The sequence below is a fragment of the Actinia tenebrosa genome, unplaced genomic scaffold (genome assembly GCF_029948245.1).
Source record: "Actinia tenebrosa isolate PJP-AT-01 unplaced genomic scaffold, QUT_ActTen_1.0 PGA_scaffold16__25_contigs__length_10494907, whole genome shotgun sequence".
In the NCBI taxonomy this organism is placed as follows: domain Eukaryota; kingdom Metazoa; phylum Cnidaria; class Anthozoa; order Actiniaria; family Actiniidae; genus Actinia; species Actinia tenebrosa.
In genome coordinates this window covers 9,555,856-9,583,323 of record NW_028292576.1, presented here as the reverse complement: position 1 = coordinate 9,583,323, position 27,468 = coordinate 9,555,856, and the positions used below count along the sequence as shown (strand labels likewise).

Below are 27,468 nucleotides of genomic sequence, written 5' to 3'. Positions count from 1 at the left end.
TTACCTCAGTCCTACTACTCCCCCAGTTATCATTTTACGGCTTTTTATGACACTAATTGTTGGGAAGGCACCGTTTTAATGAAAAAGGTTGTAATTTTCTAGCTTTCATCGTGGTGAAAACCAAAATGTTACTGTCCGGATACTCACCGCAGGCCTGCTCGATGGGTTTCCAATTTTTCTTATTTTTCTTAAGCATGGTGCTCCGCTATTAACAACGAATCCAATGAAAAATTTAAAGAAAAACGAATAAACAAAACGAATAAATGAAACGGTGGGAATAGAACCTAAGCTCACCAAACAAAAACAAAAACAAAACAAAAACAAAACAAAACAAAACAAAACAAAAAACAAAAAAAACAAACAAAAAATCGATTCTAATGTGCCATACCCCCGAGACATCCGCAGAGCTGAGGCGTCGTATGGACTTCGGACCTGACGGCGATTAAATCCTTCTGCCCTTGGGTGCACGAATTACGCAAGAAAATGTTCTAGCCGAAGCATCAGGGGAGAGACCAGCCGGCCCCCAGACCATATCGGCTAATCCCTTGCATCTCTGCCACGCACGGAATCGGTTGAAAATATACTGCTAAAAAGTCTAGTCTATTTGGTGCATTGTTTTTACGACTATTGTTATGCAGATTCACCTTTTCCAGTGGAAAAAAGCTTGGGCATGCATCAAGGACACTGAGTCAAGTCCGGTTGAGCGAGGTCATTACCTGGATGGGTGACCTGAAACTTATACCTACTCGATCAATCTTTTTTACTTTCGTCTGTCAGAATATGAGCGAGTAAGCGGCAGATTGAGTAACGGGCTGACTCTGAGCGGCAGATTAGCATCCAGTTTCTCATTCATGTTGGAGGATTCGTTGGTACCAAATTGAAGTACTATTCAATGCAAAGAGCAAAATTTTGTTTCGAAGTGAATATCGAACTGGGGAAAAATGGCCAAAAATCCTGTTTTCTGCTCATACATTCCCTTATAATTGCTCCTCGGGTAAAGGAAAGGAATGGTAAAATAAAATCTTGAATTTCTCCGGCTGTACATCAGCTACATCAGTTGAGAAAACTTTGATCATCTGGCTCCTTCTTCAGATAGATAGTATGAAGATAACAAGAGAAATGAAAAAGGATAAAGCCATGGTTCGGTTGGGCTCCTATTCCCTTGAATGCCACTTCTTCTTTTGGCATCTCATTTTTACTTGTCGGAAATCGAATAACTATCAAATACGATGAAGAAAATTTTGTTTTGGAGAGAAGATCGAACTGATAAAAAAATTGGTCAGGAATATTTGCATTGGTAGTGAGTATGAGAACTGACTCGGTGAATGCAGAACAAGTTTATAACTACTACTATAAAGACTGGATTAGTCTATACCTTGAGTTTTTCACAGTCACACAGAATGTACCCTTCGTTATGATCTCTTCATATGTTTTGAGTTTTGGGAATTAAAAAAGTAGCTTTAAGTAGTTTTTCATAGTGAAAGATTCATGATACGGATGAGGACTACATCCCAGGCGGAGAGTGATACATGTAAAATACAGTAAATGTATGTAAATTGGGCTGTGAGGGGGCCGTGAAAAGTACTCTACGCCCGTGATATAGTCTTTTCTTCAAAACACACCAATCAATCACAAGCTAAGCCCTGTTATTCTTTATCTTTCCTGTTTGTTGTTTCACGAAGCAATCGTACACTAAATCGAGGCTAATGAGGATGGATTTCTCACCACCAAACTCATCATGGACGAAGCGACGAACAACTAGATTAAGACGAAGTTGGAGACATTTTATCCCGATAATAGATATCAGATAGGTGAGGAATGCTAAACCAAAATCTTGAATTTCTCTGGCTCTACATCAGCTATAACCTTAAATCAAAAAGTTAAGAAAACTTTGATCATCTAACTTCCTTTTCAGATAGAAATGAAAGAGGATTACTCCATGGTTTGGTTGTGCTTCTACGCCCTTGTCTACCATCTTTCTTGTTGGATTCCACACAGAGAACCTTGTAAAGGGGTCAGTAAAAAATGCAACCTCCAAGCTTTTCATCTCATTTTTACTTGTCCAAAATCGAATAACTTTCAAATACGGCCAAGAAAATCTTGTTTTGGAGTGAATATCGAACCGGTAAAAAATGGGTCAAAAATCCTGTTTTCTGCCCATACATTCCCTTATGATTGCTCTTCGCGGTACCGAGAAGAACTTGTAAAATAAAATCTTGAATTTCTCCGGCTGTACATCGGCTACAACCGTAAATCAAAAAGTTTATTAAATTTTTAACATCTGGCTTCCTTTTCAGATAGATAGTATGATGATAACAATAGAAATGAAAGAGGATTAATCCTTGGTTTGGTTGGACTCCTATCTCCTGGTCTACCATCTTTCTCGTTGGATTCCACACAAAGAGCCTTGTAAGGGGGTCATTAAAAAATGCAACTCCCTCTTTCTGCAACTCATTTTTACTTGTCGGAAATCAACTAACTAACAAGTACGGTCACGAAAATCCTGTTTTGGAGTGATTATCGATATTATAAAAAATGGGTCAAAAATCCTGTTTGCTGCTCATACATTCCCTTATAATTGCTCTTCGCGGTACAGGAAAGGACTTGTAAAATAAACTCTTGAGTTTCTCCGGCTGTCACAGCGGCTAAAACCTTAAATCAAAAAGTTGAGAAACTTTTGATACTGCATCCATTCCAGACCGAAGCACTATTAAATACAAACAAGAATATCTTGTTTTGAAGTGAATATCAACCGGGAAAAAATCCACTTGTCTGCCATCTTTTATGTTGGATTAAGCATATTCGAGGCCCTTCCAAGGGGTTCAGTGAAAAATCCATGTTCCAACTTTTGCATCTCAAGATTCGGTTACTAAAGTTTCAATTTTCTATATTTCGACCTAATGTTTTAATATTAAGGGCCAACCGGTCCAGTAAAACCATTTTGGAGCGGTCTTCGATTTTTTTTAGTCTATTCCATTAATTTTTTTAAAAATTTTTGTTTTTTGTATTTAATTTTTGAAGTTTTTTTGAATTCTTTCGTATATTCCGTTATTTTCCATTTCGATTTTCGTATATTCGTCCGCTCGAGACCTTGGCTGTAAAACTGATAAATTAATAAATTACAATGAAACGAACAATTAATCAAATAAGTGGTTTGAAAGTTAGGTGGATAGAGCCTACGTAGCAAGCATTAGATGTAACGCATTTACAGCTATTTCAAAAAAAAGTTGGGTACTGAATAGTGCATTCCAAGACCAAAGGGCATCGTGGGTCATAGTGACATTGTCTAAAGTAGGATTAATAATAATTATTTATTCTATTTTTAGTGTATTCCATCTGAAACAATATACTCACTACATGTAGAGAGTTAATTGCTGTATATTTACTTTTTATTTCAAATTAACGAGACCCACAATGCACTTTGGTCTTGGAATGCACTATTCAGTATTCAACCTTTTTTGAAATAGCTGTATAAAAACACAAAGTGAATCACATCTAATACAAAAGATAGAACTAAACAGAATACACTAGATTTTCTGAATACAATAGAGTGCAAACAATTAATCCATAAAACACTAATTACTAAATAGTACAAAATAGTGCTAGTTAAACAATAGGAAACAATGGAATTTGCATGAAATTGTGCTATTTAGTATTACTAAAGTTTCACAGTTATATTGTTTGCACTCCATTACATCAACTGTGTGCTATGTCAGTGGTGGCCATGTCCCCTCTCACACCACAACCCCTTGGATAATATAAGCAATTATATAGCATATAAGAAAAGGACCAAACCAAACTTTTTAAAACTGTTTTAATCAAGTGTTTGTGAGGCCTAAAAAATAACATTTACTAAAAACAATAATGCTCAGGCCTACAAATACAACATTTACTAAATACAATAACAATACTCTGGGAATGGTTTGGCTTGAAAAGCAACTCACAAATGACATGAACTGCAATATTCTCAAGTCGTATCTGTTGGGTTTGACCTGCTGTGTATATATTATACACAAAAAATGCGAAAATAAGACCGAATTCTAATCTAATCCAATTGTTTTGATGAACAAATTGTCCACAATCCTGTAAAGAGCACTTTAAGAAAAAGACACTTCATTTCACTAATTATTATCAGTAACCAAGAACCTTCATACTTTTACATCAAGTTTTCCATTTTATTTGTTTTCTACATAATTCAGCTTTTTTCCTTTAAATACTAACACAAAATCCTCCTCACAAGAGTAGGTGTCCAAGGGGTGCAGCCACACCCAAAGATCTTCACCCCTTTCTTCATTATGGGGTATTGTATGAGGTAAAGTCAGTTCTTTTAAAGTCCTTGATTGTCCATTGTTAACACTAAATGGTGTACACTTCGCCTTAGTTCAAGCAAGGCTTTTAGGTACTACCTTAATAGTGTCTTAATTCCATTGTTTAGAAGACAGGAGTTTCCTTTGATGTTATTATTTTGTCCTTTTTCCATTTATTATAGTTTTGATGAATAGTGTTGAGCTGTTGAAATAAAAAGACTAAATATTTGAGGTTAGGATTCTAGGTTATTAGGTTATGGTCTGAATAAGTGTTAAGACATTACAGGTTACATGAAGGAACTTTGGCTTGGCCATTACTACCATGTGGACAATAACCAGGGGTGGATCCAGGAATTTGTTCAGGGAGGGGTGTAGCGCACATAGTTAACCCAGGGAGGGGTGCACCCCTTAGAATGCAAGGGAAAAAACATTATTTTGTATTGGTTAAATCTTTGAAGTAGGGGCAAGTCGAACCAGGGAGGGGTGTGCGCCCCCTGCACCCCTCCCCTGGATCCACCACTGATAACATTAACAGTATCGACAGCAGTAACAACAGGAGCAGCAACAAAATCATCAGTGGTATCAGCAGCAGTAGCAGTGACAAGAAAGAGCAGTAACAACAACAACAACAACAACAACAGTAGCAGCAACAACAACAGAAGTAGCAAACAGCAGTAGAAACAACATCAACATTAGCAACAGCCAAAAATATCGCTGCAAAATCTAAAATCTTGCAAATAAGATGCTGTAGACATAATCTGTGGATAAAATAAGAGCATCAAACAATGAAAAATACAATTTAAAATCTTGCCTTCTCCTTGCCCTTTCCCTCTTCCAATACATGAATACATTATAATCACGGTGTAATAGATGTTTCTGTAACTTGGGCTCAGAAAATCCTATTTTGTTATGTTTTGAATACAAATAATCATAAAACATAAGGTAACCATAAGGTAAATAGTTGGCTCTTACAGTGAGGATACTCAAACTGTGAGCACTTCAAGTTTTGTTTTTGAAATACATACTGTAAATCATCATTGAGCCAATCTACTGGAAATAAGACTTACTTTGATCACTTGGTGTATTTGAACGCAATACACAACTTTCAAAAATGGCCGCCAAACTCAGTTGGGACTAGGGACAATTGAATGGAAGCAAGGTAAGTATGGCCTCATTAGTAAACAAAGTCAGTACGATATTTTGTGTCAAAGTCATTCACCCTTATTTCAAAAGATGCGTAAGAGAACTAGAATTGGTGAGATGAATGACTTTGGCACAAAATATCGTACTGAGTAGACTTTGTATACTAATGAGGCCTTACTTACCTCACTTCCATGCAATTGTCCCTAGTCCCAACCGAGTCTGGCGGCCATTTTTGAAAGTCGTGTATGCTTCACGTTTCATGGGGCTTGAAACAGTAGAAAGTCAAGGAAATAGTTATCTGAAGGAAAAAAAACAAACTCCAAGTGTTTACGGTTCAAGTGTTGTCACTGTAATTCCAAAACTATAAAGTAAAACTATAAGATAATTGGGTATATTTTATTTATTTATTTTTGTTATAAATCCCATACCAATGAAAATACAGCCAATCAAAATGCAGGAAAACTGTGGTATATTTGGCAATAATCCATCATTTCTTCCCATCAGGCATAACAGTGTTTTAAATTTCTTAAGTCAATATTCCATGGTGTGCCACATGGAGACATTGTATTACTAAGTAAATATTTTGTCAGGTCAAACGACACAAAAGGAAAAAAAAAGGATTGGTGCTTAGTAATATCTATCAAGCTGATATTTCAACATGAACAATAATTTAATCTATTCTATTTTTTACCACAATTGTAAATTTTCTCGCGCGCTGATTGGTTAAAAAACGTCGTAAATAAGAGGCCATACCAACAAATGGCGTCATGCAAGATTTCGTGCAGTCTATTTCCTAGAGTTTTGTGAGTTTTGTAGTAAAAAACAAATTTACGATGGTTTAGCGTGGTATGTCCTCTTATTTACCACGATATGACGCCAAACGTTGGTCAAAATTAGTTATGGACCCACTCGGCTTACGCCTCGTGAGTCCATAACATTTTGACCAACTTTTGACGTCATATCGTGGTAAATAAGAGGACATACCACGCTCAACCATCGTAAATTTGTTAAGTATACCATATCTACTTTTAAATATCAAAATATAATTTTGGATTACAAAAAATATAAAGTTTCATTTGTTCCATTATTCTGTAATATATTTTTTCCAACTCTGATGAAATTGGTACCTTTCCCGTAATTTTAGTATCAGTAACCATGGTAACTCAGAGTATGTATTATATGTAGCCTTTGACATCGTCTATTTGACATTTCAAGGATGAGAAAAAACTGGGATCAAGTTGGCATTGCAGTGCATTGTGGGACTCTTTTAGGGTATGAAATAGACGTCATCTTGAAAATGTCCCCTAAAGCATCCCACAATGCACTGCAATGCCAACTTGATCCAGTTTCTCCCCTCAAACCTCGAAATGGCTAATATCAAAATGTTCTGCTGTATATCAATAAAAAGTCTTTTGAAAGGCATACTATATTTTGCCTCTCTAAACTGAAACATTAAGTCCCCCAGAAGGGGTATTGGTAAGGGTAACTATATACATTACGAACACTTCAGGTCATTTTCCTTGTAGTGTCTTTAGGTACTCCTCTACATCTATTCCAATAGTCTCACACTTTTTGATGATTTCTTTCACTGAAGATTTGTCATCATTTCTTACTATCTCAAACATGATGAACTGAAAATGCAGAAATAAAAAACTGTTATTTTCGGTGGAGGGAGGGGTGGGGGTAAAGTGGGTAAATCTCAAACATGATGAACTGAAAAGACAGAAATAAAAAACTTTTATTTTGGTGGAGGGAGGGGGAGGGGGGGGGGGTAAAGGGGGTAAATCTCAAACATGATGAACTGAAAAGACAGAAATAAAAAACTTTTATTTCGGTGGAGGGATGGGGGGGGGGGGGGGGGGGGGGGGGGGTAAAGGGGGTAAATCTCAAACATGATGAGCTGAAAAGACAGAAATAAAAAACTTTAATTTCAGTGGAGGGAGGGTGGGGAGGGGGGGGGTAAGTCTCAAACATAATGAACTGAAAAGACAGAAATAAAAAACTTTCATATTTAGATCATGATTTCTGTGGAGGGAGGGGTGGGGGTAAAGTTTGAGGACTTAAAATGTGACAGAAGAAATGGGATTAACCCTAAAATTGCATATTTTAAAAGGGTTTGTATAGGAGAATAAATTGTGCAGTGGGGAAATTAGTACAAATTGGGTAATTGAAAAACAAACAAACAAGTGAATAACAGAGAGTTGAAGTAAAGGCCTTGATAATTTACATCTTTCCAGAGTGTTGCGGCAAATGGAAGTGCATCTGTTGACTGCTGGTACAACTTGTGAGCCTGACAATAAAATATGACAATAAAATGAAAGAGAAAGGAAAAGAGAATGGGAAAGGAAAAGAAAATGAGAAAGGAAAAGAGAATGGGAAAGGAAAAGAGAGTGGGAAAGGAAAAGAGAGTGGGAAAGGAAAAGAGAACAGGAAAGGAAAAGAGAATGGGAAAGGAAAAGAGAATGGGAAAGGAAAAGAGAATGGAAAGGAAAAGAGAATGGGAAAGGAAAAGAGAATGGGAAAGGAAAGAGAATGGGAAAGGAAAAGAGAATGGGAAAGGAAAAGAGAATGGGAAAGGAAAAGAGAATGGGAAAGGAAAAGAGAATGGGAAAGGAAAAGAGAACGGGAAAGGAAAAGAGAACAGGAAAGGAAAAGAGAATGGGAAAGGAAAAGGGAAGGGAATGAATGGGAAGGGAATGCTATGATATACTAACCTCCTTGGTGTGTTTTCTTTGAAGGTTTAATGAGATCAATCTGCAGAGCAAAATGTGATTGAAGCCAACAGAAGCTTAGTAGAGGACAATGAAGAATAAAACAATGATACAGAAAGGGATAATATAAAGGAACATTTGAAAAAAAAACAGTATGGCAGGCATTTATTCTGCAATTTGACTTTTAGTTTTGGTGATGTTTAAGGATGAGATCCAGGATTTAACTTCCAGAGGTGGTACCTATAAGGATATTCCCACCCCTCCCCTCTGAGATAGGGTAAGATGCCTGTTGTTTTGACCTTATTCCTATTGTGAATCTGGGAAAATAGAAATTGTTAAAGGGAAGGAAATAAAAAGGGGTATGAGAAAAGATCAGTACATTTTCACTGTAGTGATTGATAAAATAAAGAAAGAAGAAAGATGGAATATGAATGAAATAGTAAAAACAACGATGAAAAGGAATAAGAAAAAATGAAAAAAGAAAAAATGGAAAATGGGAGTGATGAAGAATTTTGAACAGTACATTTTCCACATAGTGATTGATGATGGGTGCTCGGCTAAGAAGATTGAAGCTATCTTGATGGCCTGGTCAACACATCCTGTGCTTGCTTCATGCTCACAAGCCCTGGAAACAAACAAACAAAATGGCAACAAAGATGTAACACAAACAAGCTGTTATGATCTATCTGTGTCATCCGCCTGATTATTGGAAAACAAGTTGCCAAAACAATTTTCTTTTTTAAATCAAACCCTGAAGCAACCTCTGGGCTGATCTAAGTCAGGAAATGGCTAACTCACAGATCAAACCCTGAAACAACCTCTGGGCTGATCTAAGTCAGGAAATGGCTAACTCACAGATCAAACCCTGAAACAACCTCTGGGCTGATCTAAGTCAGGGCATGGCTAACTCACAGATAGAACCCTGAAACAACCTCTGGGCTGATCTAAGTCAGGGCATGGCTAACTCACAGATAGAACCCTGAAACAACCTCTGGGCTGATCTAAGTCAGGAAATGGCTAACTCACAGATTGAATTGGAATTGTTAATTTTTACGAAGGGAGGAAAACTGAACAATCTGGAGAAAAACCCTTGAATCAAGGGAGACACCCAACAAGGGAGACACCCAACAAGGGAGACACCCAACAAGGGAGACACCAGACAAGGGAGACACCCAACAAGGGAGACACTAGACAAGGGAGACCCAACAAGGGAGACACCCAACAAGGGAGACACCCAACAAGGGAGACACCCAACAAACTCTACTCATTTGGTACGACAAGTGCAGGAATGATCAATGAAAGGAATACATTTAAAGAGACAGGTTAGTGTTTACCGTATGGCTAACTGCAGGTTGCTAGGATATAGCTTAAGATACTTGTTATATACAGCTGACCATAATGATTGTGGGAGACAACCAAGGTACAGATTGATGACCTGAAAAAAAAAAAAAAAAAGGAAGAAAAAAACTCGTTGTAGTGTTTATTAATCTAAGCTATTAAACATTACCAATGGGCTTTTTCAGGTTGGGTGTAATGCTTTCCTATTTTAGACCATGTGTCAATCCCTTGAGCATTATTTCTTTGTTTTTCAGGTTGGGTGTAATGCTTTCCTATTTGAGACCATGTGTCAATCCCTTGAGTATTATTTCTTTATTTTCCAGGTTGGGTGTAATGCTTTTCTATTTTAGACCATGTGCCAATCCCTTGAGTATTATTTCTTTGTTTTCCAGTAAGATCTGAGATTTAGATACATGAATATAGAAGCCCAAACAAAGAATCTTGAGAGATTGACACTGGTCTGAAATAGGAAACCATGCACAAAAGACTACCATCAACCAAATAAATTCTTCTGGTGTATCTTCCAATGGTTCCCATGTACCTGTACATACTCTACTGATTTATATCATCAATGGTAGTCTTTAATAACCTGTCCCAAGTTTCATCTCAATCAGCTTGTAACAATAGACCCCTTGCATGTGACGTCAAAGGCGCTCAATTTGGAGGACAAAACAAAAGAATTTCAATCTCCAGAGAATTGGAAATCTATTGTTATGTCCTTCGAATTGAGCTGCAGTCCGAGGTACTTTAAAGGGTCTATGAAAACAAGTATTAAAGTAAATACCTGGTTGTGAAAGCTGTAGTCCAACCAAGACTCTGATGTAGAGTAAGGCAAGGTTTTACCAGCACTAACAGACACAAGGCACCTATTCACAAGATCATCCAAAGGCTTTAGAGAATCTGAATTGGATGATGCAGTGTGTGCTGTCATTCTTGACGTCTTATAGAAGAGATACTCCAGCCATATTGCCTGTGCATTATTTCTGTTTATTAGAGTATGGACCGCTGTCTCGTAGGCTGACTCAGCTGAGAGGTTGTACTGAAGGCACAAGGGGGATATGCTGGGAGATAGTTCCAACAGTAAACTGTGAATAGTATAAGTAAATATTAGTATTAAAGATCCACCATCATCATCATCATCATCAATAACCATCATCATCATCGTCACCGCCACCACCATCATCATCACTATCATCATCATCTCCACTACCACCAGCAGCATCATTATCATCTGCAACAATGACTAATAGTCATCACCAACAGACATAAACATCACCCTCAATATCTCCATCGTCATGATCAGTCACCATTATATTCATCATTACAATCATCATCACCATCATTATCATCATAACCATAGTATAACAGTGTTCTTACCAGTAGCTTAACCACAAATACAGTTCATCCCTTCTAGTCGGCTTCTCCTCCACCCCACCCATCAGATGTTACCAGTAATCATCATCATCACCATCATCACTGTAGTATAACAGTATTCTTACCAGTAGCTTAACCACAAGTACAGTTCATTCCTTCCAGTTGGCTTCTCCTCCACCCCACCCATCAGAGGTGGTATTTTGATATCATAAGGTAATGGTTGTGATAGCAATTTCCTGTACAGTAATATGGGATCAACTGTACTCGAGTCTGTAGCAGCAAGGTTCTTGGGAGATTCTTGTGTGCTCCTTGGATCATTGTACCTTGATTTGATGGTGTACACAAGTGTCTCTATTGCTTTCAATGCCTCCCCCTGATGTGCAAAAAATATGACAGATATAGCTTTAAAAATGGAATTATTCTTGTTAGCAAGGCTATTGAAATCTTAAACAGGTGAAGTGTGAAATTCATTGGTTGGGCAATGGAATGGAGAGATGGATAAATGGGAAGGGATAAAAGGGAGAAAGGGGAAACAGAGAGATGAGTGGATGATTGGGCATACAGATGGCAAGACAAATGGATGGATGGATGGATGGATGGATGGATGGATGGATGGATGGATGGATGGATGGATGGATGGATGGAATGATGGGTAGATGCAAAGAAATCCAATCCATTCCATTCCAGCCCAATCTACTTCACTCCAGACTTATTCAATCCAATTTTATAGGGCTCCCATTGATAGCAGTACTTTTGTTACTGAAGGGAATACCCTGCTTTAAGAAAGTATTTCATTCATCCAATCCAGTCCAGTCCCATCCAATTTTTAAGAATGTTATACATCCCCAGACCAACCTGTTCAAGATGCAGTCTTGCAGTAGTGTAAGCCAGCTCCCAGTCATACCTACATTTCTGCAATCCTTCATTCAAAATAACCAAACCCTGCATTGGGTTACCTGTGGCTTCCTCTAGGGCCGCAAGGCACTGCCAAAGTTCCACCTGACCAGGGGTACCCTGGAGTAGTCTTCGGCAAATTCCTCTTGCTGAGTCCAGCCTCCCATGAGCTCTTTCCAAGGCAAGCAGGTTTTGATAGAGAGGAAGGCAGAGCACAACTTTATCTGATGTTGCCTTGTTATGGAGTGTACATGCACGTAATGCCTCTGTAGGAAATTGAAAAAGCAGTTGCATTTTTTCATAGGCCTGATGTGGTTAATTTTAGACTATTTTCAACTGTTTTTACACTAAAATGCGAGGTACGGGAAGCATGGGTGGCGTAGCGGTGAGAGCGCTCACCTCTCAACAATGCGACCCGGGCTCAAGTCCCACTGAGCTCGGTGTCGTATGTAAGTAGAATTGTTTGTTGGTTCTCTCCTGTGCTTTGAGGGTTTTCCTGGTTCCCTGGCTTTCCTTTGCTAAATCCCATTTATTTTTATTCATTTATTTTATTTACATGTACTAACCAATAGTTTGATTTGATTCTGATGATCCCTGTCAAAAGTATCGCAAATTGGCAAGAGAATTTTTGCCCTAATTGCCTCACTTTCATGCCTGCCAACAATATTTTGACAGAGATTACACATCCCGGAATCAACTGTTGCAGAGAAACATACCATGAAACATTCCAAGTATCTTCTCACTGGGTGTGGAGGTCCCACCACCAGGCTGCCATGGAAACACAAACGTATCCTTAGCAACCATTCTAGCTGGACGCCCATTCTTTGGGTCAAACCATATTGCTGGTAGCCTGTGGAATTCCAATACATGGATATATGCTAGCCATGCCAGGCAAAGATCCTGTGCTGATATCTTGGTGGTAAGCTTCGGTATACTGCTTTCATCATTAGATGTTGTTTTCTTCTTCCTAATTGCAGATTGAAAGTCAAGCAAAGCCAGTTTGCGCCTTCCAGTGTAAAGCTCCAATTGAACAAGGTACAGAAGAGATTCAAGGAGTCTGTGAGAGTGACGTTCATCTTTTTGTTGCTGTTCTTGCTTGACTAGGTGGTTGAGTAACCTTATACATATTGTTCGTTTACTGTCGTAAGTGTGGACAGAGTCAAGGTAATGCCACCAGATGTTGTAGGTAGGTGTGAACCCTATAGCTTGTTCGCAAAGCTCTTTGTGTTCATCAGGGTGTCCTTGGAGCCTGAAGAGCTTTAAGTACTCAAGCCAAAGCTCCTAAATACAAATGTTAGAATACTATTAGAAAATGATAATAAATATTTGCAGTACAATGAGACAATAATGTGATGCAATTAATGGAAAAACAAATAAAATTTGAAGATAAAGAGAAGGTTAGAGAATGGAAAGGGAAAGGAAGGAGATGCAGGAGGAGGTGAGGGATGGATAGGAAAAAAATATAGAATGGAAAGAAAGGGGAATAGGGAAGGGATAGACAAGAAAGCCACTAAGAAATGGCAAAAACCAAGATACCTCAGAGTTTGGATTAGCCTCAAGCCCCCTTGACAAGGTATTCAAGCACTGCATTAGATCAATGTCCTGTCCTTCACCATTGCCATCATTATCATCATTTGTTTGATGTAATTGAAGTCTAGATAACTTAATCCATAATGCTATGTCTGATGGTGTTTCTTCGACTGCATCAGTCAGTGTTTTGATGCTATTGTAAATTTCAGAGAAATAGCGAATCTCTTGGCTGCAAAAAAAATTGAAGTAAATGATCTTAAAAAAAACACATCTACATCATGAAGCCCAAAATTTACAAATTCTGAAAAACTGTGAAATATTTTGTGTCTACTCAAGGGGAACCACAAGGGTGGTGTTGTAATCTTAGGTTTGGTTCCTGGTCTCGGCATCACATGTGAGTAGAGTTCGTAAGGTCTTTCCTTTGATTGTAGAGTTTTGTACTAGGTTTTCCATTTCTGAAATATTTTGTGTCTATTTAAGGGGAATCACAAGGATAGTGTTGGGGTCTCAGGTTTGATTCCTGGACTCAGCATCACATATGAGTAGAGTATTGATTCGTGGGTTTTTCTCTGGGTTTTCCAGTTTTTCTCTCTCAGCAAAACCTAACATGCTATGTTCCAATTCAGTGCGGCCTGGTCTTTCTCCCACCCTTCCTCTTTGTTACAATACTAAAGACCACCGAGCAACTCATGTTATGTCACTTAGCCATGTCCTTACCATTCCATTCTCGATTCATCAGCACTTGTTTTCATTTTTCTTTCATCCTTTTGTTTAAACTGAACCCCTCTTCCTCTATCAACTGTTCTACCCTCTTCTTCATCAGTTGCATGTTGATTCTGCAGTCGTAATGTCGATAGAACTGACCCACTTATATTAAATGGTGTGGATCTTTTCCCATCTTTTTTAATACTATTCACAAGTAATACTAATAACTGATCCAATGGAATTTTTCCTTTATATTGCTTGGTGAATTTTTCCACTATTAAATTAATCCTTTTTTCTATAACAGTCTGCGACAATTTTTCTGATGCTTGTATTGCATATGATGCCAGATCTCTGATGGCATCAGTGTCAGTGGGGGTGTAATCATGGCGGTGTTGGTGCTTGCAGTCTTCATCATTGCATGCTCCTTTTAGTTCATAATCACAAAGAGTTTTGAATGGATTCAGTTTGTTTGTGAAAGTGAGAGAGCTGAGAGATAGTCCTGCCTTGGTGCGAAAATATGGAGAGAGCCTAGAAGTTAAGTAAAACAGAACATAAATGTGATTTTAAGCAACTCCAATGTTACAATCATCATCATTAACCCATCATCATTACCCACACTATCCTCTTCACCACTAGCATCATCTTCATTAACACCACCACCACCAACATCATTACCACCAGCATCATCACCACTATCATAATTAGTATCAACCATTGTTATCATTACCACTTTACCATCATCGTCATTCATCATCCATCATCATCACCACCACCAACCATCGTCATTATTACCACTTCCACCATAGTCACCACCACCATCATCATCACCACCACCACAACCATCTTCATCAACCACCATCATCATCATCATCACCAACATCTTCATCACCACCTCACCATCACCATCATCACCATCATCACCAGCACCAGCACCACCTCACCATCACCATCACCAACACCACCATCATCACCAGTACCAGCAGCAGTTACTGCAAATAGTAACCTCACAAAATAAAACTCTATCCTAACCTGTAGGATCTGAAATACAGCAGAATACTTTCAAAAGAGGCCACAGAAATGCTCTTATGGACTTCTGTTTCTGCCAACTCCTCTGTATCATCATCTTCTCTTGACATACTAGAGCTGCCTAACCAGTCAAGGCTATTAGGGTTAACATCTAGTACCAGCACCACCTCACCATCACCATCACCAACACCACCATCATCACCAGTACCAGCAGCAGTTACTGCAAATAATAACCTCACAAAATAAAACTCTATCCTAACCTGTAGGATCTGAAATACAGCAGAATACTTTCAAAAGAGGCCACAGAAATGCTCTTATGGACTTCTGTTTCCGCCAATTCCTCTGTATCATCATCTTCTCTTGACATACTAGAGCTGCCTAACCAGTCAAGGCTATTAGGGTTAACATCTAGTACTGGTAGGACTGTATGGTTTGATTCAAGCCATATACACAAAGCTGTTTTCTTATGCACTGACTGAGGTATCTCATGTGTAGATTTAGGGAAAGTAGGACCTTTCTTTTCTTTTTCAACCTAAGAACAAGTGAAACAACAGTAGTGTAAATAGTGGGAAGCATGGGCAATGTGTGCTGCTAATGAACCACCTCTGAACACATCCATCCATCCGTCTGTCCGTCCATCCGTCCGTCCGTCCACATTTATTACTTTAACATAATTTAACAAAATTATAGGGTAGCTCTAAAAACTAATATCTTTTTGCAACCCAATTGATAATGCAGCCAATAGATCAAATTAGAATTTAGGAGTTGATTTTTGTGGAGGGAGGAAAAACTGCAGAACTGTTATATACAACACCAAACATTACAGGGCTCAAACCCTGGTCACATTGCTTTCTACAGCTAAGGCACCTGTGCATTCCATTCCAGATTGTGACATCTGAATGGAAAAGTGACATTTCCTTCCACTACTAGTAATGCAAGAGCATTTTTCATAAACTACCATGAAGCAGGGATGGGGGATTCTTTGCCCACAAATCCATTATTATCCCCCTCCCCCCACAAATCCATTGTTATATTCCCCCCCTCCCTCACCCAGTATACATCTTGCGTTGCATCAGAGATACCTACCTGTAGTTTCTTGATGTAATCTAACTGTTTATCGTCAATATTGAACTCTATACTCTCCATTTCTTGTTGATTTGTCTCCACTCCTTCCATTGGAGCTGAAGAATCTTGAGCAATTCCAAGAACGGCAGTTTGAGCTGTTTTTTCAACAGTCTTTGAAGAATTACCCTCCTTTTTTGGACGAACAGTACTTTCTTCTGGCTTTGGCTGCTGTTTGGTACTGGATTCAACAGCCTTTTTACTTTCATTTGCCTGACTTTTTCTTGGAGATTTTGTAAAGTGACTTAATCTCTCAGCCAGATCTTGTTCCAAGTGTTTGAGCCGTGCTCTCTCTTGTGCTATTCTTTCTGCAAGTAAGCTCTTTCTTGGAGAAGCTTTGGCTGACTGAGACTGGGGTGGTTCTATTTTGGCTTTCTTCAAATTCTGCAGATAAAATATAAAAATTACCTTCAATAGCAAAACCTTAAAATAAGATTTCTTTATACATGATATGTCTTCCACGGAAAATGTATAAAAAATTGAAAAAAGAAGCTATCTTAGAAACCTCTATATCATACATGTACATGAGAACGTGATAATCTGATTGGCTAACACTGTTATCAGTTTATCACTTCTAGGTCCCGGCTAATGTGTCCGCACAGTACACCAATTGTTTAACTATTCTCATGAGGAAATACAAATTTGTTTAAATAAGACAGAAAATTTGTGAAGCATTTTAGTAGTAGTAGTAGTAGTAGTAGTAGTAAAATGACGCCATTGTACAAACTGCCAATTCAAAATTGACGTACATGCATATACTAACCATAATACTAGAATCATCTAATGATCTCTTTAAAGATCCTTCTGCCCTGGGAACTCCTGCCCTTTGGTCCTGCATAGTGTCTTTATTCTCATTACTGTCACTACCAGTATAAAAACCAGGGTCTTTTCTAACAGCTGATACCATGCTCTTTACTCGTAATAAGTCCTCTTCTATATTACGGGTGATGGTCATTTTCTTGGCCACTCTATCCTTGACTTTGATTGCCTGTTGGATGACAAGTGAATAGAAGGATTGATAAACAAAAATAGGGATGAAATAGGGATGAGTGGAAATGGAAAAATAGAGAAACAAATGAATAGGATGGAATGGATAGATGGAATGGATGGATGGATGGATGGGTGGGTGGATGGGTGCGTGGATGGGTGCGTGGATGGGTGCGTGGATGGATGGGTGGGTGGGTGGATGGATGGTGGAAAGGATGCCAGAAAGATTGATGAATGAATAGATGGATGGATGGTGGATACATTGGCTTGATAGTGGGTGACAGATAGATGGATAGATTAGGTAACTGGGTGAGGAGTGGGTGGAAATGGTCGTTGGATACATGAAAGACTACTACTGCAGATTTATTTAATGGATGAATGAATATGAGGTCAACCAAATAATGTATAAATGAAAATATGAAAATAACGTATAAATGAAACTTAAAGAAAAAGATGACAAACGAAAAAATATTTAACTAGTGAAATACCCTCTCATGGAGTTTCTTGATAACAAGTCTGTTATTTAACATAGCTTTCTGTGCTGCTTCTAATTGTTTCCTCAGTTTAGAAACTCTGGTTTCCTGTAATTCAAGAAGGCTTGTTTTCTCACTCAGCATCAATGTCATCTTTCCAAGCATTTCTTGATCTTCACTCAACGATTTCCTAATTATGAAATTATTTTTAAATGTTGGCAATTCAAGCATTTTTAATGCAATGGATAAAAGAATGGCCGAAAGGAAACAGATACTCATGATAAAAAAAAAGGTATTATCTAGTATAGCAATTTCTTTCTCTTCATTACAAACTCCACAACTATTGCCCATTACGAGAGAAATACATTTCATCCCATTGGAATAAATACCTGTGCTTGGTTAATTTTTCTTCATGCACCTTGGCTTTTTCTTTCAATTCTAACAATTCTCTGCTTTCCTCTGCAGAATCAGTTTTTTCTTCTACAGTTTCACTTTCTGACTTGGATTCTGAAACATAAAAAATCAGGTTGTGTGGTACTGACCTCACACTTGGTTAATACGAGCTTTCTAATGACACATACTCATAATTGTAAAAAATATGGTGTCATCCAAAAAAATGTCTATTCAAGCTCACATGAAATCCTATTCAATTCTCATAAATATTCATCCAATCTCACTTAAAAATACCATTTAATACCCATAATTGGTCATTCAATGTTGCTTAAATTTCCAATCAATTTTGTCAATGTTCATTCAAACTTGCATACATGTAAAATCCCATTCAATTCTCATAAATGGTCATCCAGACGCACATAAAATCCCATTCAATTCTCATAAATGGTCATCCAAATGCACATAAAATCCCATTCAATTCTCATAAATGTTCATCCAATCTCACATAAAATCACATTCAATTCTCATGAATGTTCATCCAATCTTACATAAAATCCCATTCAATTCTCATAAATGTTTATCCAATCTCACATAAAATCCCATTCAATGATCATGACTAAGATGTTGTCTCATTCCTATGAAATGCTATCTAATTTCCACAGAATCTCATTCAATTTCCATTCAATCCCATCCAATCCCAACCTAAGCTAACCTTTATCCTGGCTGATATCTGACAATGGTTGTCTAGTCTTTCTTCCTTCATGTTGCGCTAACTGTTCCTTCAGACGTCTATATTCAGCTCTTCTTTCTTCTGGTAAGTGAGCCAAGGCATCAGGTGTCTTGGGTACTGTCATCACCTCTGTGTCTTCAATTTTAGATTCTGGTTTGGGCTTTGAATTCAACAAAACAGAGACAGACTTTAAAATTAGCCTTTTCTTTGCTCTTACTATCACAACATGGACACCATAGATCAAAGTTTAAATCGTAGTACATGCAACCCCAGACAATAGGTGCTGTGCAGCCTCTATCACCCCTCCCCCTCTAGAGAAAGGGGGAGAGCAGGAGAGGGGTAAGAGCAGGTGTACACACATTTTTCCCATTGGGGAAGGATATGAGGCAACTGTACACATTTTTTACCAAAGGGTGAGGGGTGAGTGAGAGTAACTGTACACATTTTTTCCTACTGGGGAGGGGTAAGGGAGGGTCCAATTCAAAAGATTAACTATAGAGGCTTTGCACCACCATGACAGAAGGCAGGAACAATTGAATCTGGTCTAATCTAATTTACATAAGAAAGAATTCAGTTTCCCTGGGGAGAACGACTATTGTTGTGCCTTCTGTCATGGGTGCCATGGTGTGATCGTGCAAAGTCTCTATTAACATAATGTTCACCTAGTATAGAATACTGGCAGAATACTCTCAGCCAATGTGAGGCCATATAGTGAGTATAATGTATAACAACATAATAGAATCATAGTATTACTCACCTCTACTGAATTTCTAGCTTGTTTAAGCATCATATCAAGACTACCAAAGAACCCTCCTCTTTGCTGTATATGGCTCTCTTGTTGATACATTTCTTCATCAGAGGAATCGGAGTCTTCCCCAAGTCGAATGACTACAGGGTCATGTTGAGGGGGCTGGATAGGCACCTACAGGAGAACATAGCAAAACACAGTAAAATGAGAAATAACAGTAAAATGGGGTAATATAATAGAGATGACTACAGGTTCATATTGAGGGGAGGGGGAGATAGGCACCTACAGGAGAACATATTGACCTCTATCTAGGGCATAATGTTTTGCCATTTCAGAAGTTTAAAGTTTCCTTGCTTGAGTAGTATGCATGTGTCTTCTCAAGCTTGCATGCCTGCATTTGCCTGCACCCTCAGAGCAGCTCCATTGGACTCTGGTTGTAATACATTTGGAGGTTTTATTCACCACTAGCTTTGGCACTACACTACAGACTGAGCTTGTTGCACAACCAACACATAAAGAAATAACACTTTAGGGAATGACACTTGGTTTGAAATGGGAAAACATTATGCCCAGGACTATGACTGGTAAAATACTGGAAACTGTTAGGATAGAATATTTCATACATACCTTATTAATAGTATTTGGTTGCTGAACAGACTTAAAGTTAGCTTGGCTTGTGTTGGTAGTCTTGTAAACAGTTGGTTTAACAGACTCTTTTATGGATGTTGCTGTACTTGGACTGGCCGGTGCTGACTGGGATTTCATTTCCTATAAATAAATATCATTAAATAACATATTTTCGACTTTCACATCCCCATAATGCCTTGCGTCTTTGGGGGGTAACCAATCAAAAAACCTTCCCAAATTGAAAATTTTTTTAATTGAATTTATACTATACCTGCTTTTATCTGTACAATACTGATTATCAGTTTATTCCAAGTTATTTTTGCGTGTACAGATCATCAAGAGTTTTGGTCTTACAGAAAATGCATTGACTTACGAACAAATGTTTAAAATTTACCTTAAGCGTCTTCAAGCTTCTATCTTTTTCTGTTTTTTTACTTCTTCATTTTATTTTTGGATACCAAGCAAGGTATTGTCAACATTGTCTGAACAGCCTTCAGCAAAATAAGTGGGTTTTTACCCTCTGGTTACCCCCCAAAGACTCAAAGTATTATGGGGATGTGAAAGTAGAGAATAAGACTAAAAATTAGGACTAAAATCTGCATTTCCCCCAATCATTCTCAATTCAGTGATTTTTAAACAAATATACCACTAAACTTAATTCCAATCCCATAAATTCTTTCTCCACTTCTCATTTTGTAACAACATCATCCTGAAAACTCCCAACTTGTCATTCCATCATATAAATCTCACTTTCTGATTGGTTGGGACACTGTAGAGTGCACACACTTTTCATTGTGTCATTCGTATATTTATAATAAGGACATTCTAATTTATATTATTATTTTAAAAGAAATAAAAAATTACTTGAGCTGTGTGCAGTTATAAAGCAGTAGGCTGTTGGCAGAACACTCGAGAAGTATTGCAATTAAGCACTGAGCTACGCGTCACGCTTCACCTAATGCTCTTGTGTTCTGCCGAACCCATATGCACACGCACAAACCAAGCAATTCTTTTAATAATTGAATTTTTTCTTATATTTTAATATTCTAAATATTTTCTATTTATTCAGTAATCACCTTCAAGTCAATACTCTTAGCTGCTCTCTTCTTAGCCACAGACTTCAGAAGTATCTCTCTGAGTAATGCAGCTTCATCATCATCATCATCTTCTTCTTCTTCTATTTCTTCTGTTGGTGTTATCTGGCCTTCTTTGTTATGGTTTTGTAGTGAAGGTGAAAGATCTCCTTGCCCTGGTGAAAAGAATTGACAACACTAAATTAAAAAACTAGTTAGTAAATAGTTGGCTACTGTGTAAGGTATAACTATGAGGTTAAAGGTGTCTGGTAAGGTGTCTGGTAAGGCGTCTGGTAAGGTGTTGGTAAGGTGTCTGGTAAGGTGTCTGGTAAGGTGTCTGGTAAGGTGTCTGGTAAGGTGTCTGGTAAGGTGTCTGGTAAGGTGTCTGGTAAGGTGTCTGGTAAGGTGTCTGGTAAAGTGTTGGTAAGGTGTCTGGTAAGGTGTCTGGTAAGGTGTCTGGTAAGGTGTTGGTAAGGTGTTGGTAAGGTGTCTGGTAAGGTGTTGGTAAGGTGTTGGTAAGGTGTTGGTAAGGTGTTAGTAAGGTGTTGGTAAGGTGTCAGTAAGTGGTTGGTAAGGTGTCATTAAGTGGTTGGTAAGGTGTCAGTAACTGGTCAGTAAGGTGTAAGTAAGTGGTTGGTTAGCAACACACTCATTGACATTCAATTATCATATAAGAACACACATGTAGAGTATACCTGAAGAAGGTGGTACCATGTCTTTAGCAATAGCCTCCCTATTCATAGATGCTGAAGCAAAATTACCAGACCAATCACCATAGATCTGAAACAACAATATAAGGAGAGTTGATTAATGGTTTTATAAAATAACTGTTATGAATGTCACGTTCTGATTGGCTTAGAGCGTGTGCTTTATGAGAGCACATTGCACGCTCACGCACATTCCGTTGCGTGATTCCTATCTAAAATAATGATTATTGTAATTTGTATTTCATAAAAGAAATAAAAAACTTGCTTGCTGTGCTGTGTGCTGTTATAAAGCACTTGGGGATTGGCAGAACACTTGAGAAGTGTCCAGAAGCACTCCACTACATGTCGTGCTTCTCCTAACACTTCTCTCGTGTTCTGCCATCCCCCGCGTGCTTTATGACTGCACACAGCACGTGCACACGTTTTCTATTTCTTCAATATGGTGTTGATTGAGGATTTTTCTCTTGGCTCTACCTCAAGTTTTCCTCTCTCCACAAAAATTGACAATTTATCTTAAACCACCATTACAAACTTGACGGCAATAGCTAAATATTTATATACACTGTACCTATTTTTAAAAACGTTGTTGGTCTGAGATCTGAATATCATGCCATAAATTGTAATACATTCATTCAAAGACAAACAACATAGTTTTCTTTCAAATTGGAATATGAAGCATGGCCTTCAAGTGAGAAGTTTTATTTTTCTTATTTTAGCCAGAAAACACAAAACCTCCAAAAATTCCATTTAGTTTCAGATTGGCCATTTCAGTCCTCAGACCAACATGTTTTTTAAAATGAGTGTATACTTACGATCTGTCCCGGAGGATAGAAGCCATGGATGTTGGGTGAAACATGGACCTACAAACACATAAGATTTAATTACAGTACATACTGGGTACAATTGATTATTATTGTATTGTGTATTTCCAAAAATTATCCATACCCCCCTCACAGAAAATTTTTTTAAGACACCCCCCCCAACCCCAGAAATTCCAATTTTCTTCCATACAAACTCTGTAATTTTTGTTCTTTCTCTGGCACCCCTACTCTTCGGAAATTCCAAATTCCTCTGTGGGGTGGGTATGGATAATTTCTGGAACTACATATTGTACATCAATGGACTACTTTGCAATCCAGCGGCCATCTTGCCAGGGGGCAAAACAAAACAGAGATGATGTAAAACATATAGAGTTTTGTGTCAGTTTGTCTTTCTTTTATAGGTAAAGGTAATTGCATGATATATCATAAGGATGTTGTAAGATACAAGCTTTGCCAATAATTACCTGGTTTAGCATATTTTGGACTGAAAAAGCATTGTAAGCCTTTGAGAAATAAATGAGAATCAAATAAGTTAATAAATCATCAAATAAATAAGGAAATGGTAGAATTCATGAAGGAATTGATTTCGTTTGTATACCATTTGTTGTTGCTGCATCAAAGCCATCAGTTCTAGAAATGGAAAAAATAATTAAATAAGATATCTAAATATCCATGACTTCAAATGACAGCCAGTCAGTCATGATCCACATCCAAAATAGCTTTAGCTCTGTCGTCAAACCTCATTTTTGGCTAAACGTTACTGGTCAAAATGGCTGGCAAGGCAAAGATTTGACCAGACAAGTTCCAATAGTCCATAGCTTCGATCAAAGGCATGACTTCCTTTCAAGATGGTACAGGGAACTCTGAAGGGAACTATAGTCAACTCTCGCCTTGGGGACAACCCAATATTAAGGACACATTGCTATTATGAACAGGAAAAAAATTCCCCGACAAAAATACTGACAAAGAAATGACCGTAATTAATTCTAGCTATTGCAGACGTTCTCTATTAATGACACCAAGTGATGATTCTGAGGGTGTTCACTGTAACCAGAGTTGACTATATTCTGGCCAGACACTGTCTGGTGACTAGCTGTTATTTTATAAAGCTGTGAACTTGAATAAGTGAATAAAACATATAGAAAAGTGAAAAAAGTGGGGTTTATGAATGTTTTTTGAGTACCTTGTTCTCTTGCTGGTGGAGGGGGAGGGGGTGGAGGAACATCGTCACCTGTCTCTTCAATTAGAGGCAAAACTGGACCATCTATAAACATGAATTAAAATTAGGTAGGTAGGTAGGTACTGTAGTCCTATAAGTACGTAGGGAGTCCTGTAGTTCGTAGGCAGGTAGGTAGGTAGGTGGGTGGGTGAGTAGAAGTTATGTTAGGTCCGTAGGTATGCAGATGACAGGGTGGTTGTTTAGAAGTTAAGGTAGGATGGTAGGTCTGTGGGTTGTTGGTTCTGTTGGGTAAAAGTTTAGGATGGCAGGTTGGTAGGTGTGCAGATAACATAATTATACTTCTTATGCATGTTAAAAATACATTACTAAAATATTATAAATACTGGGTATTCACCTGGTGTATCACTCTCGACGTCCATAGGAGCCTCCAGATAGTCATCTGTCTCAAAGTCCTTACCATCTGATATAGGTCTTCCACCTGGTGATGCATACTTCTCCAAATTATCTCCACGCCCCTTACCAGACCTTGCATCAGACTTGGGGTCCTGTTTGCGAGACTGCTGCCATTGTTTTAGTCTCTCTCTTCTCTTCTTCTGCTGTTCAGCACTGGTCCTGTCATTCAGATATGTGAGTAGCGTTAAGTAAAGGTGTGGACACAGTACTTAGGGCGGACAGACACACAGTGTGGACACAGGGTGTGAACAGACACATGGTGCGGAAATCATGGTGCAATGCTGCATGTGCTTTCACACGCAACATCGCACTGTGTGACGCCTAAAAAGTTTGTGGGACAAAGCAATGCTAACAAAGGAGATTCAGAACCATGACTTCATTAACATACCATTTTGATGTGGTAACCTATTTACAACAAGTAACTTTTGCTTGGTTTAAGTGAGAAATTTTTGGGGGTCACAGTATAAAATCTAGATGGCATTAATAACGCATACCTCATCTTTTTCTCCATTTCTGCAGTATTCATTGTTGATGACGATGCCAACTGCATCAAACGAGAGTCTAGAGTATTTTCTTCTACAGTCCTATGCACATCTACGTTAAAATCCCTACCAGAGTAATTGATATTAATCCCTTTATTAAGAGCATTAGCTTTCCGCATATCTTTTTGTCTTTTGCGGCGTCTTCGGCGTTTCACTTTCTTGGCAGTAACTTGGACAATAGTTTGAGAATTCTCCATAGTGTTGCTTTTTGGAGAGGTAATCTGACCATCTTGATTAGCATCAATATTTTTAGTTTCATTGCCGATGTGAACAGACCCTAAACCATCCATTGCTTCATCTATATTTTTTTTTTGTTCTCTGTTACTTAGTTCCTTAAGTGAAGGTACGGGTGGTCGCAATGGTTTAATCTTAAATGGCTCAAAATTCTTTGGCAAATTTTTGTCCACATCCTGTTCGTTATCATTTGTTTTTAAAGTATTTTTACCAGAATCTCCTTTTTCTATACTTTTCGTCACTTTATCACCTTTTATATTATTGATATCAGTGTCTACTGGAATGTCCACAAAACTATCATCTATGAAATCTTCATTTTCGAGCATCGCTACCGATTCTTCCCTCTCTAATTTATCCAGTTGTAGTTGTATAAGTTTATGTCGCTCAAGTAATAGGTCAAAATCATCCATATTATCTGCTTCTGGGGAGGGCAATCTTGGTATCTGTTGTTGTGGGAAGGGTTTTGGTCTCTTGTGTATTGGAGGAGTAAATGGGGCTGGTTGGTTTGGTGCTACTGGGAATTAGGTTAAGAAGAATATCATAAAGTACTAAAAAGTAAACTAGAGTGCAAATAATATAACCGTGAAATAGTTGGGATGAAATAGGAGATAGTTAGCGCTTAATTAGACAAGACATAGGAATTCAGTGAGGCATGACAAGGGCACGAAAATGCGAACATGTAAAATTACATGAAGGAAAAGCATGTACAATAAAATATTATTTCAGTTTTTGTAAGTGTGTTTCAAAATATTTTAAAATGCGTGCCCTTGAGTAGCAGACATGCACTAGTTTACCCGTCATGGCTCACCTATTTCTTTAGCTAATTAGACTTAGGCAACCAATAGCACAAAGTTAGTAATTAGCTAGCTAGCTATCTATTTCACAGGTATATTATTTGCACTCTAGTCTGAAGTATCTATGTAGGATTTGTAAACAATATGTTTAGTTCTAGAAAATACATATGGGTGGTGGTGATATTATATAAACATTGCTCCCTTTTAAGGGTTCTTCCATGAAGTTTGCTCTATATGCACTATCGCCATACTTACAGAGGCTGGAAAACTGAAGAAACCAGAGAAATACCCCTCAGAGGTTTTGCACCATAACGAGCTGGCGCCCAAAATACAGCTTGGACTGCCTGTGGTTAGATGGAAGAACAATAAAATCCCTTTACTCTAAGGAATTGAATTCTTTCTTATGTAAAATAATTGTATTGTTCCTGCCATCCAACATGGCTGCTGTCACGTGATGGTGCACAACCTCTATAGCAAGGGAGAGAACCAAGCAATCTTGTTTCACATGTAATTCAGCTGACAATTGAACCTGCAAACCACAGTCTTGATGATGATGACTATGATATTTATATAGCGCTCTTTTCCATATAGATATTTTCAGTCTTGAACTGCACAACAGCGTAAGACAGAGCTGTAAAGGAAATGCCACCTACTATGACCCTCCACACACTTTGCAAATTCCATTTTTCCTCGGGAGAGAACAAACGGATATTTTACGTGTCCCTCCCAATAAAAAGTAAACTTAAATTTCATCTAAATTAATTACATTAGCCTATCGTATTAAAGAGATAAAAAAAGCATCTTATCTTTGTCTATAAATAAAACCTTATTTTTCTAAGTATCAATAATCGATTGTAAAGTTTTTAAGGATACGCTTGGGCACATTCTTTATCCATGGTAAGTTGGCCTGTCTCGGAACGTTCACATTACTCGAGTGATGAAGAAAAGAAGGTCGAGTTCTCATTCGAGGGCTTTCTTGTTCCCTAAACCGATTTTCCTCCTCAATAAACCTAGGAGGAGGCCCAGAATCTCTTCTCCGGGGTAGTTTCGCTCTTCTTGCATTAAAATAATTAACATTTCCACCTTGGAAACTTCCAGTGTTCGTGTTATCGAAACGAGGGAAATCACTGCCTTGCAAAACTTGATGAGGAGGCTCGCTAAATAACGGAATTTTTGCCAGATTTTCAGGGGTTTCATCATCTTTAATCTCCCCATCTTCAAGATCACTAATTTCTCCTTCCTTCGGCTCTACTTCTCTTTGAGTATTATCCATTTTAAGTTATTTTTTCAGTCTTTTTTGTAAGTCGTCCATTTTTTCCGTCTTTTCTTCGGCCATCTTGACTTCTTTTACCCAGCAATCATTGCGCGTTGAGTTACCAGGACTTTTGCGGCATTTAGCAACCAAGCCAGCCCAGTTAGTTTGCAAATGTTTGTTTTTTTTTCTTCTTCTTCCCTTTTTTCTTTTTCTTTCTTTCTTTCTTTCTTTCTTTCTTTTTTTTGGTTGTTGTTGTTGATTATTACGAACAGTTCCTTCTAACATGTCTTACTGGCATGAA

General features: G+C 38.1%; 1 protein-coding gene across 1 annotated transcript; it reads right to left on the bottom strand.

Moving 5' to 3' along the window:
- Positions 1 to 6,341: 6,341 nt before the first annotated feature.
- Positions 6,342 to 27,248, bottom strand: LOC116289911 (zinc finger C3H1 domain-containing protein). The gene is given in 29 exon segments (XM_089030973.1): positions 6,342 to 7,081; positions 7,678 to 7,740; positions 8,165 to 8,204; positions 8,685 to 8,786; positions 9,496 to 9,596; positions 10,284 to 10,584; positions 10,999 to 11,246; positions 11,729 to 12,033; positions 12,484 to 13,048; positions 13,304 to 13,526; positions 14,015 to 14,530; positions 15,032 to 15,286; positions 15,289 to 15,560; positions 16,115 to 16,534; positions 16,914 to 17,138; positions 17,626 to 17,800; positions 18,000 to 18,117; positions 18,716 to 18,903; positions 19,492 to 19,655; positions 20,109 to 20,249; positions 21,185 to 21,357; positions 21,877 to 21,961; positions 22,701 to 22,748; positions 23,174 to 23,212; positions 23,308 to 23,339; positions 23,893 to 23,973; positions 24,284 to 24,501; positions 24,837 to 25,632; positions 26,786 to 27,248. Coding segments are annotated over 29 exon segments (6,414 nt in total). The 5' UTR covers positions 27,186 to 27,248; the 3' UTR covers positions 6,342 to 6,961.
- Positions 27,249 to 27,468: the final 220 nt, after the last annotated feature.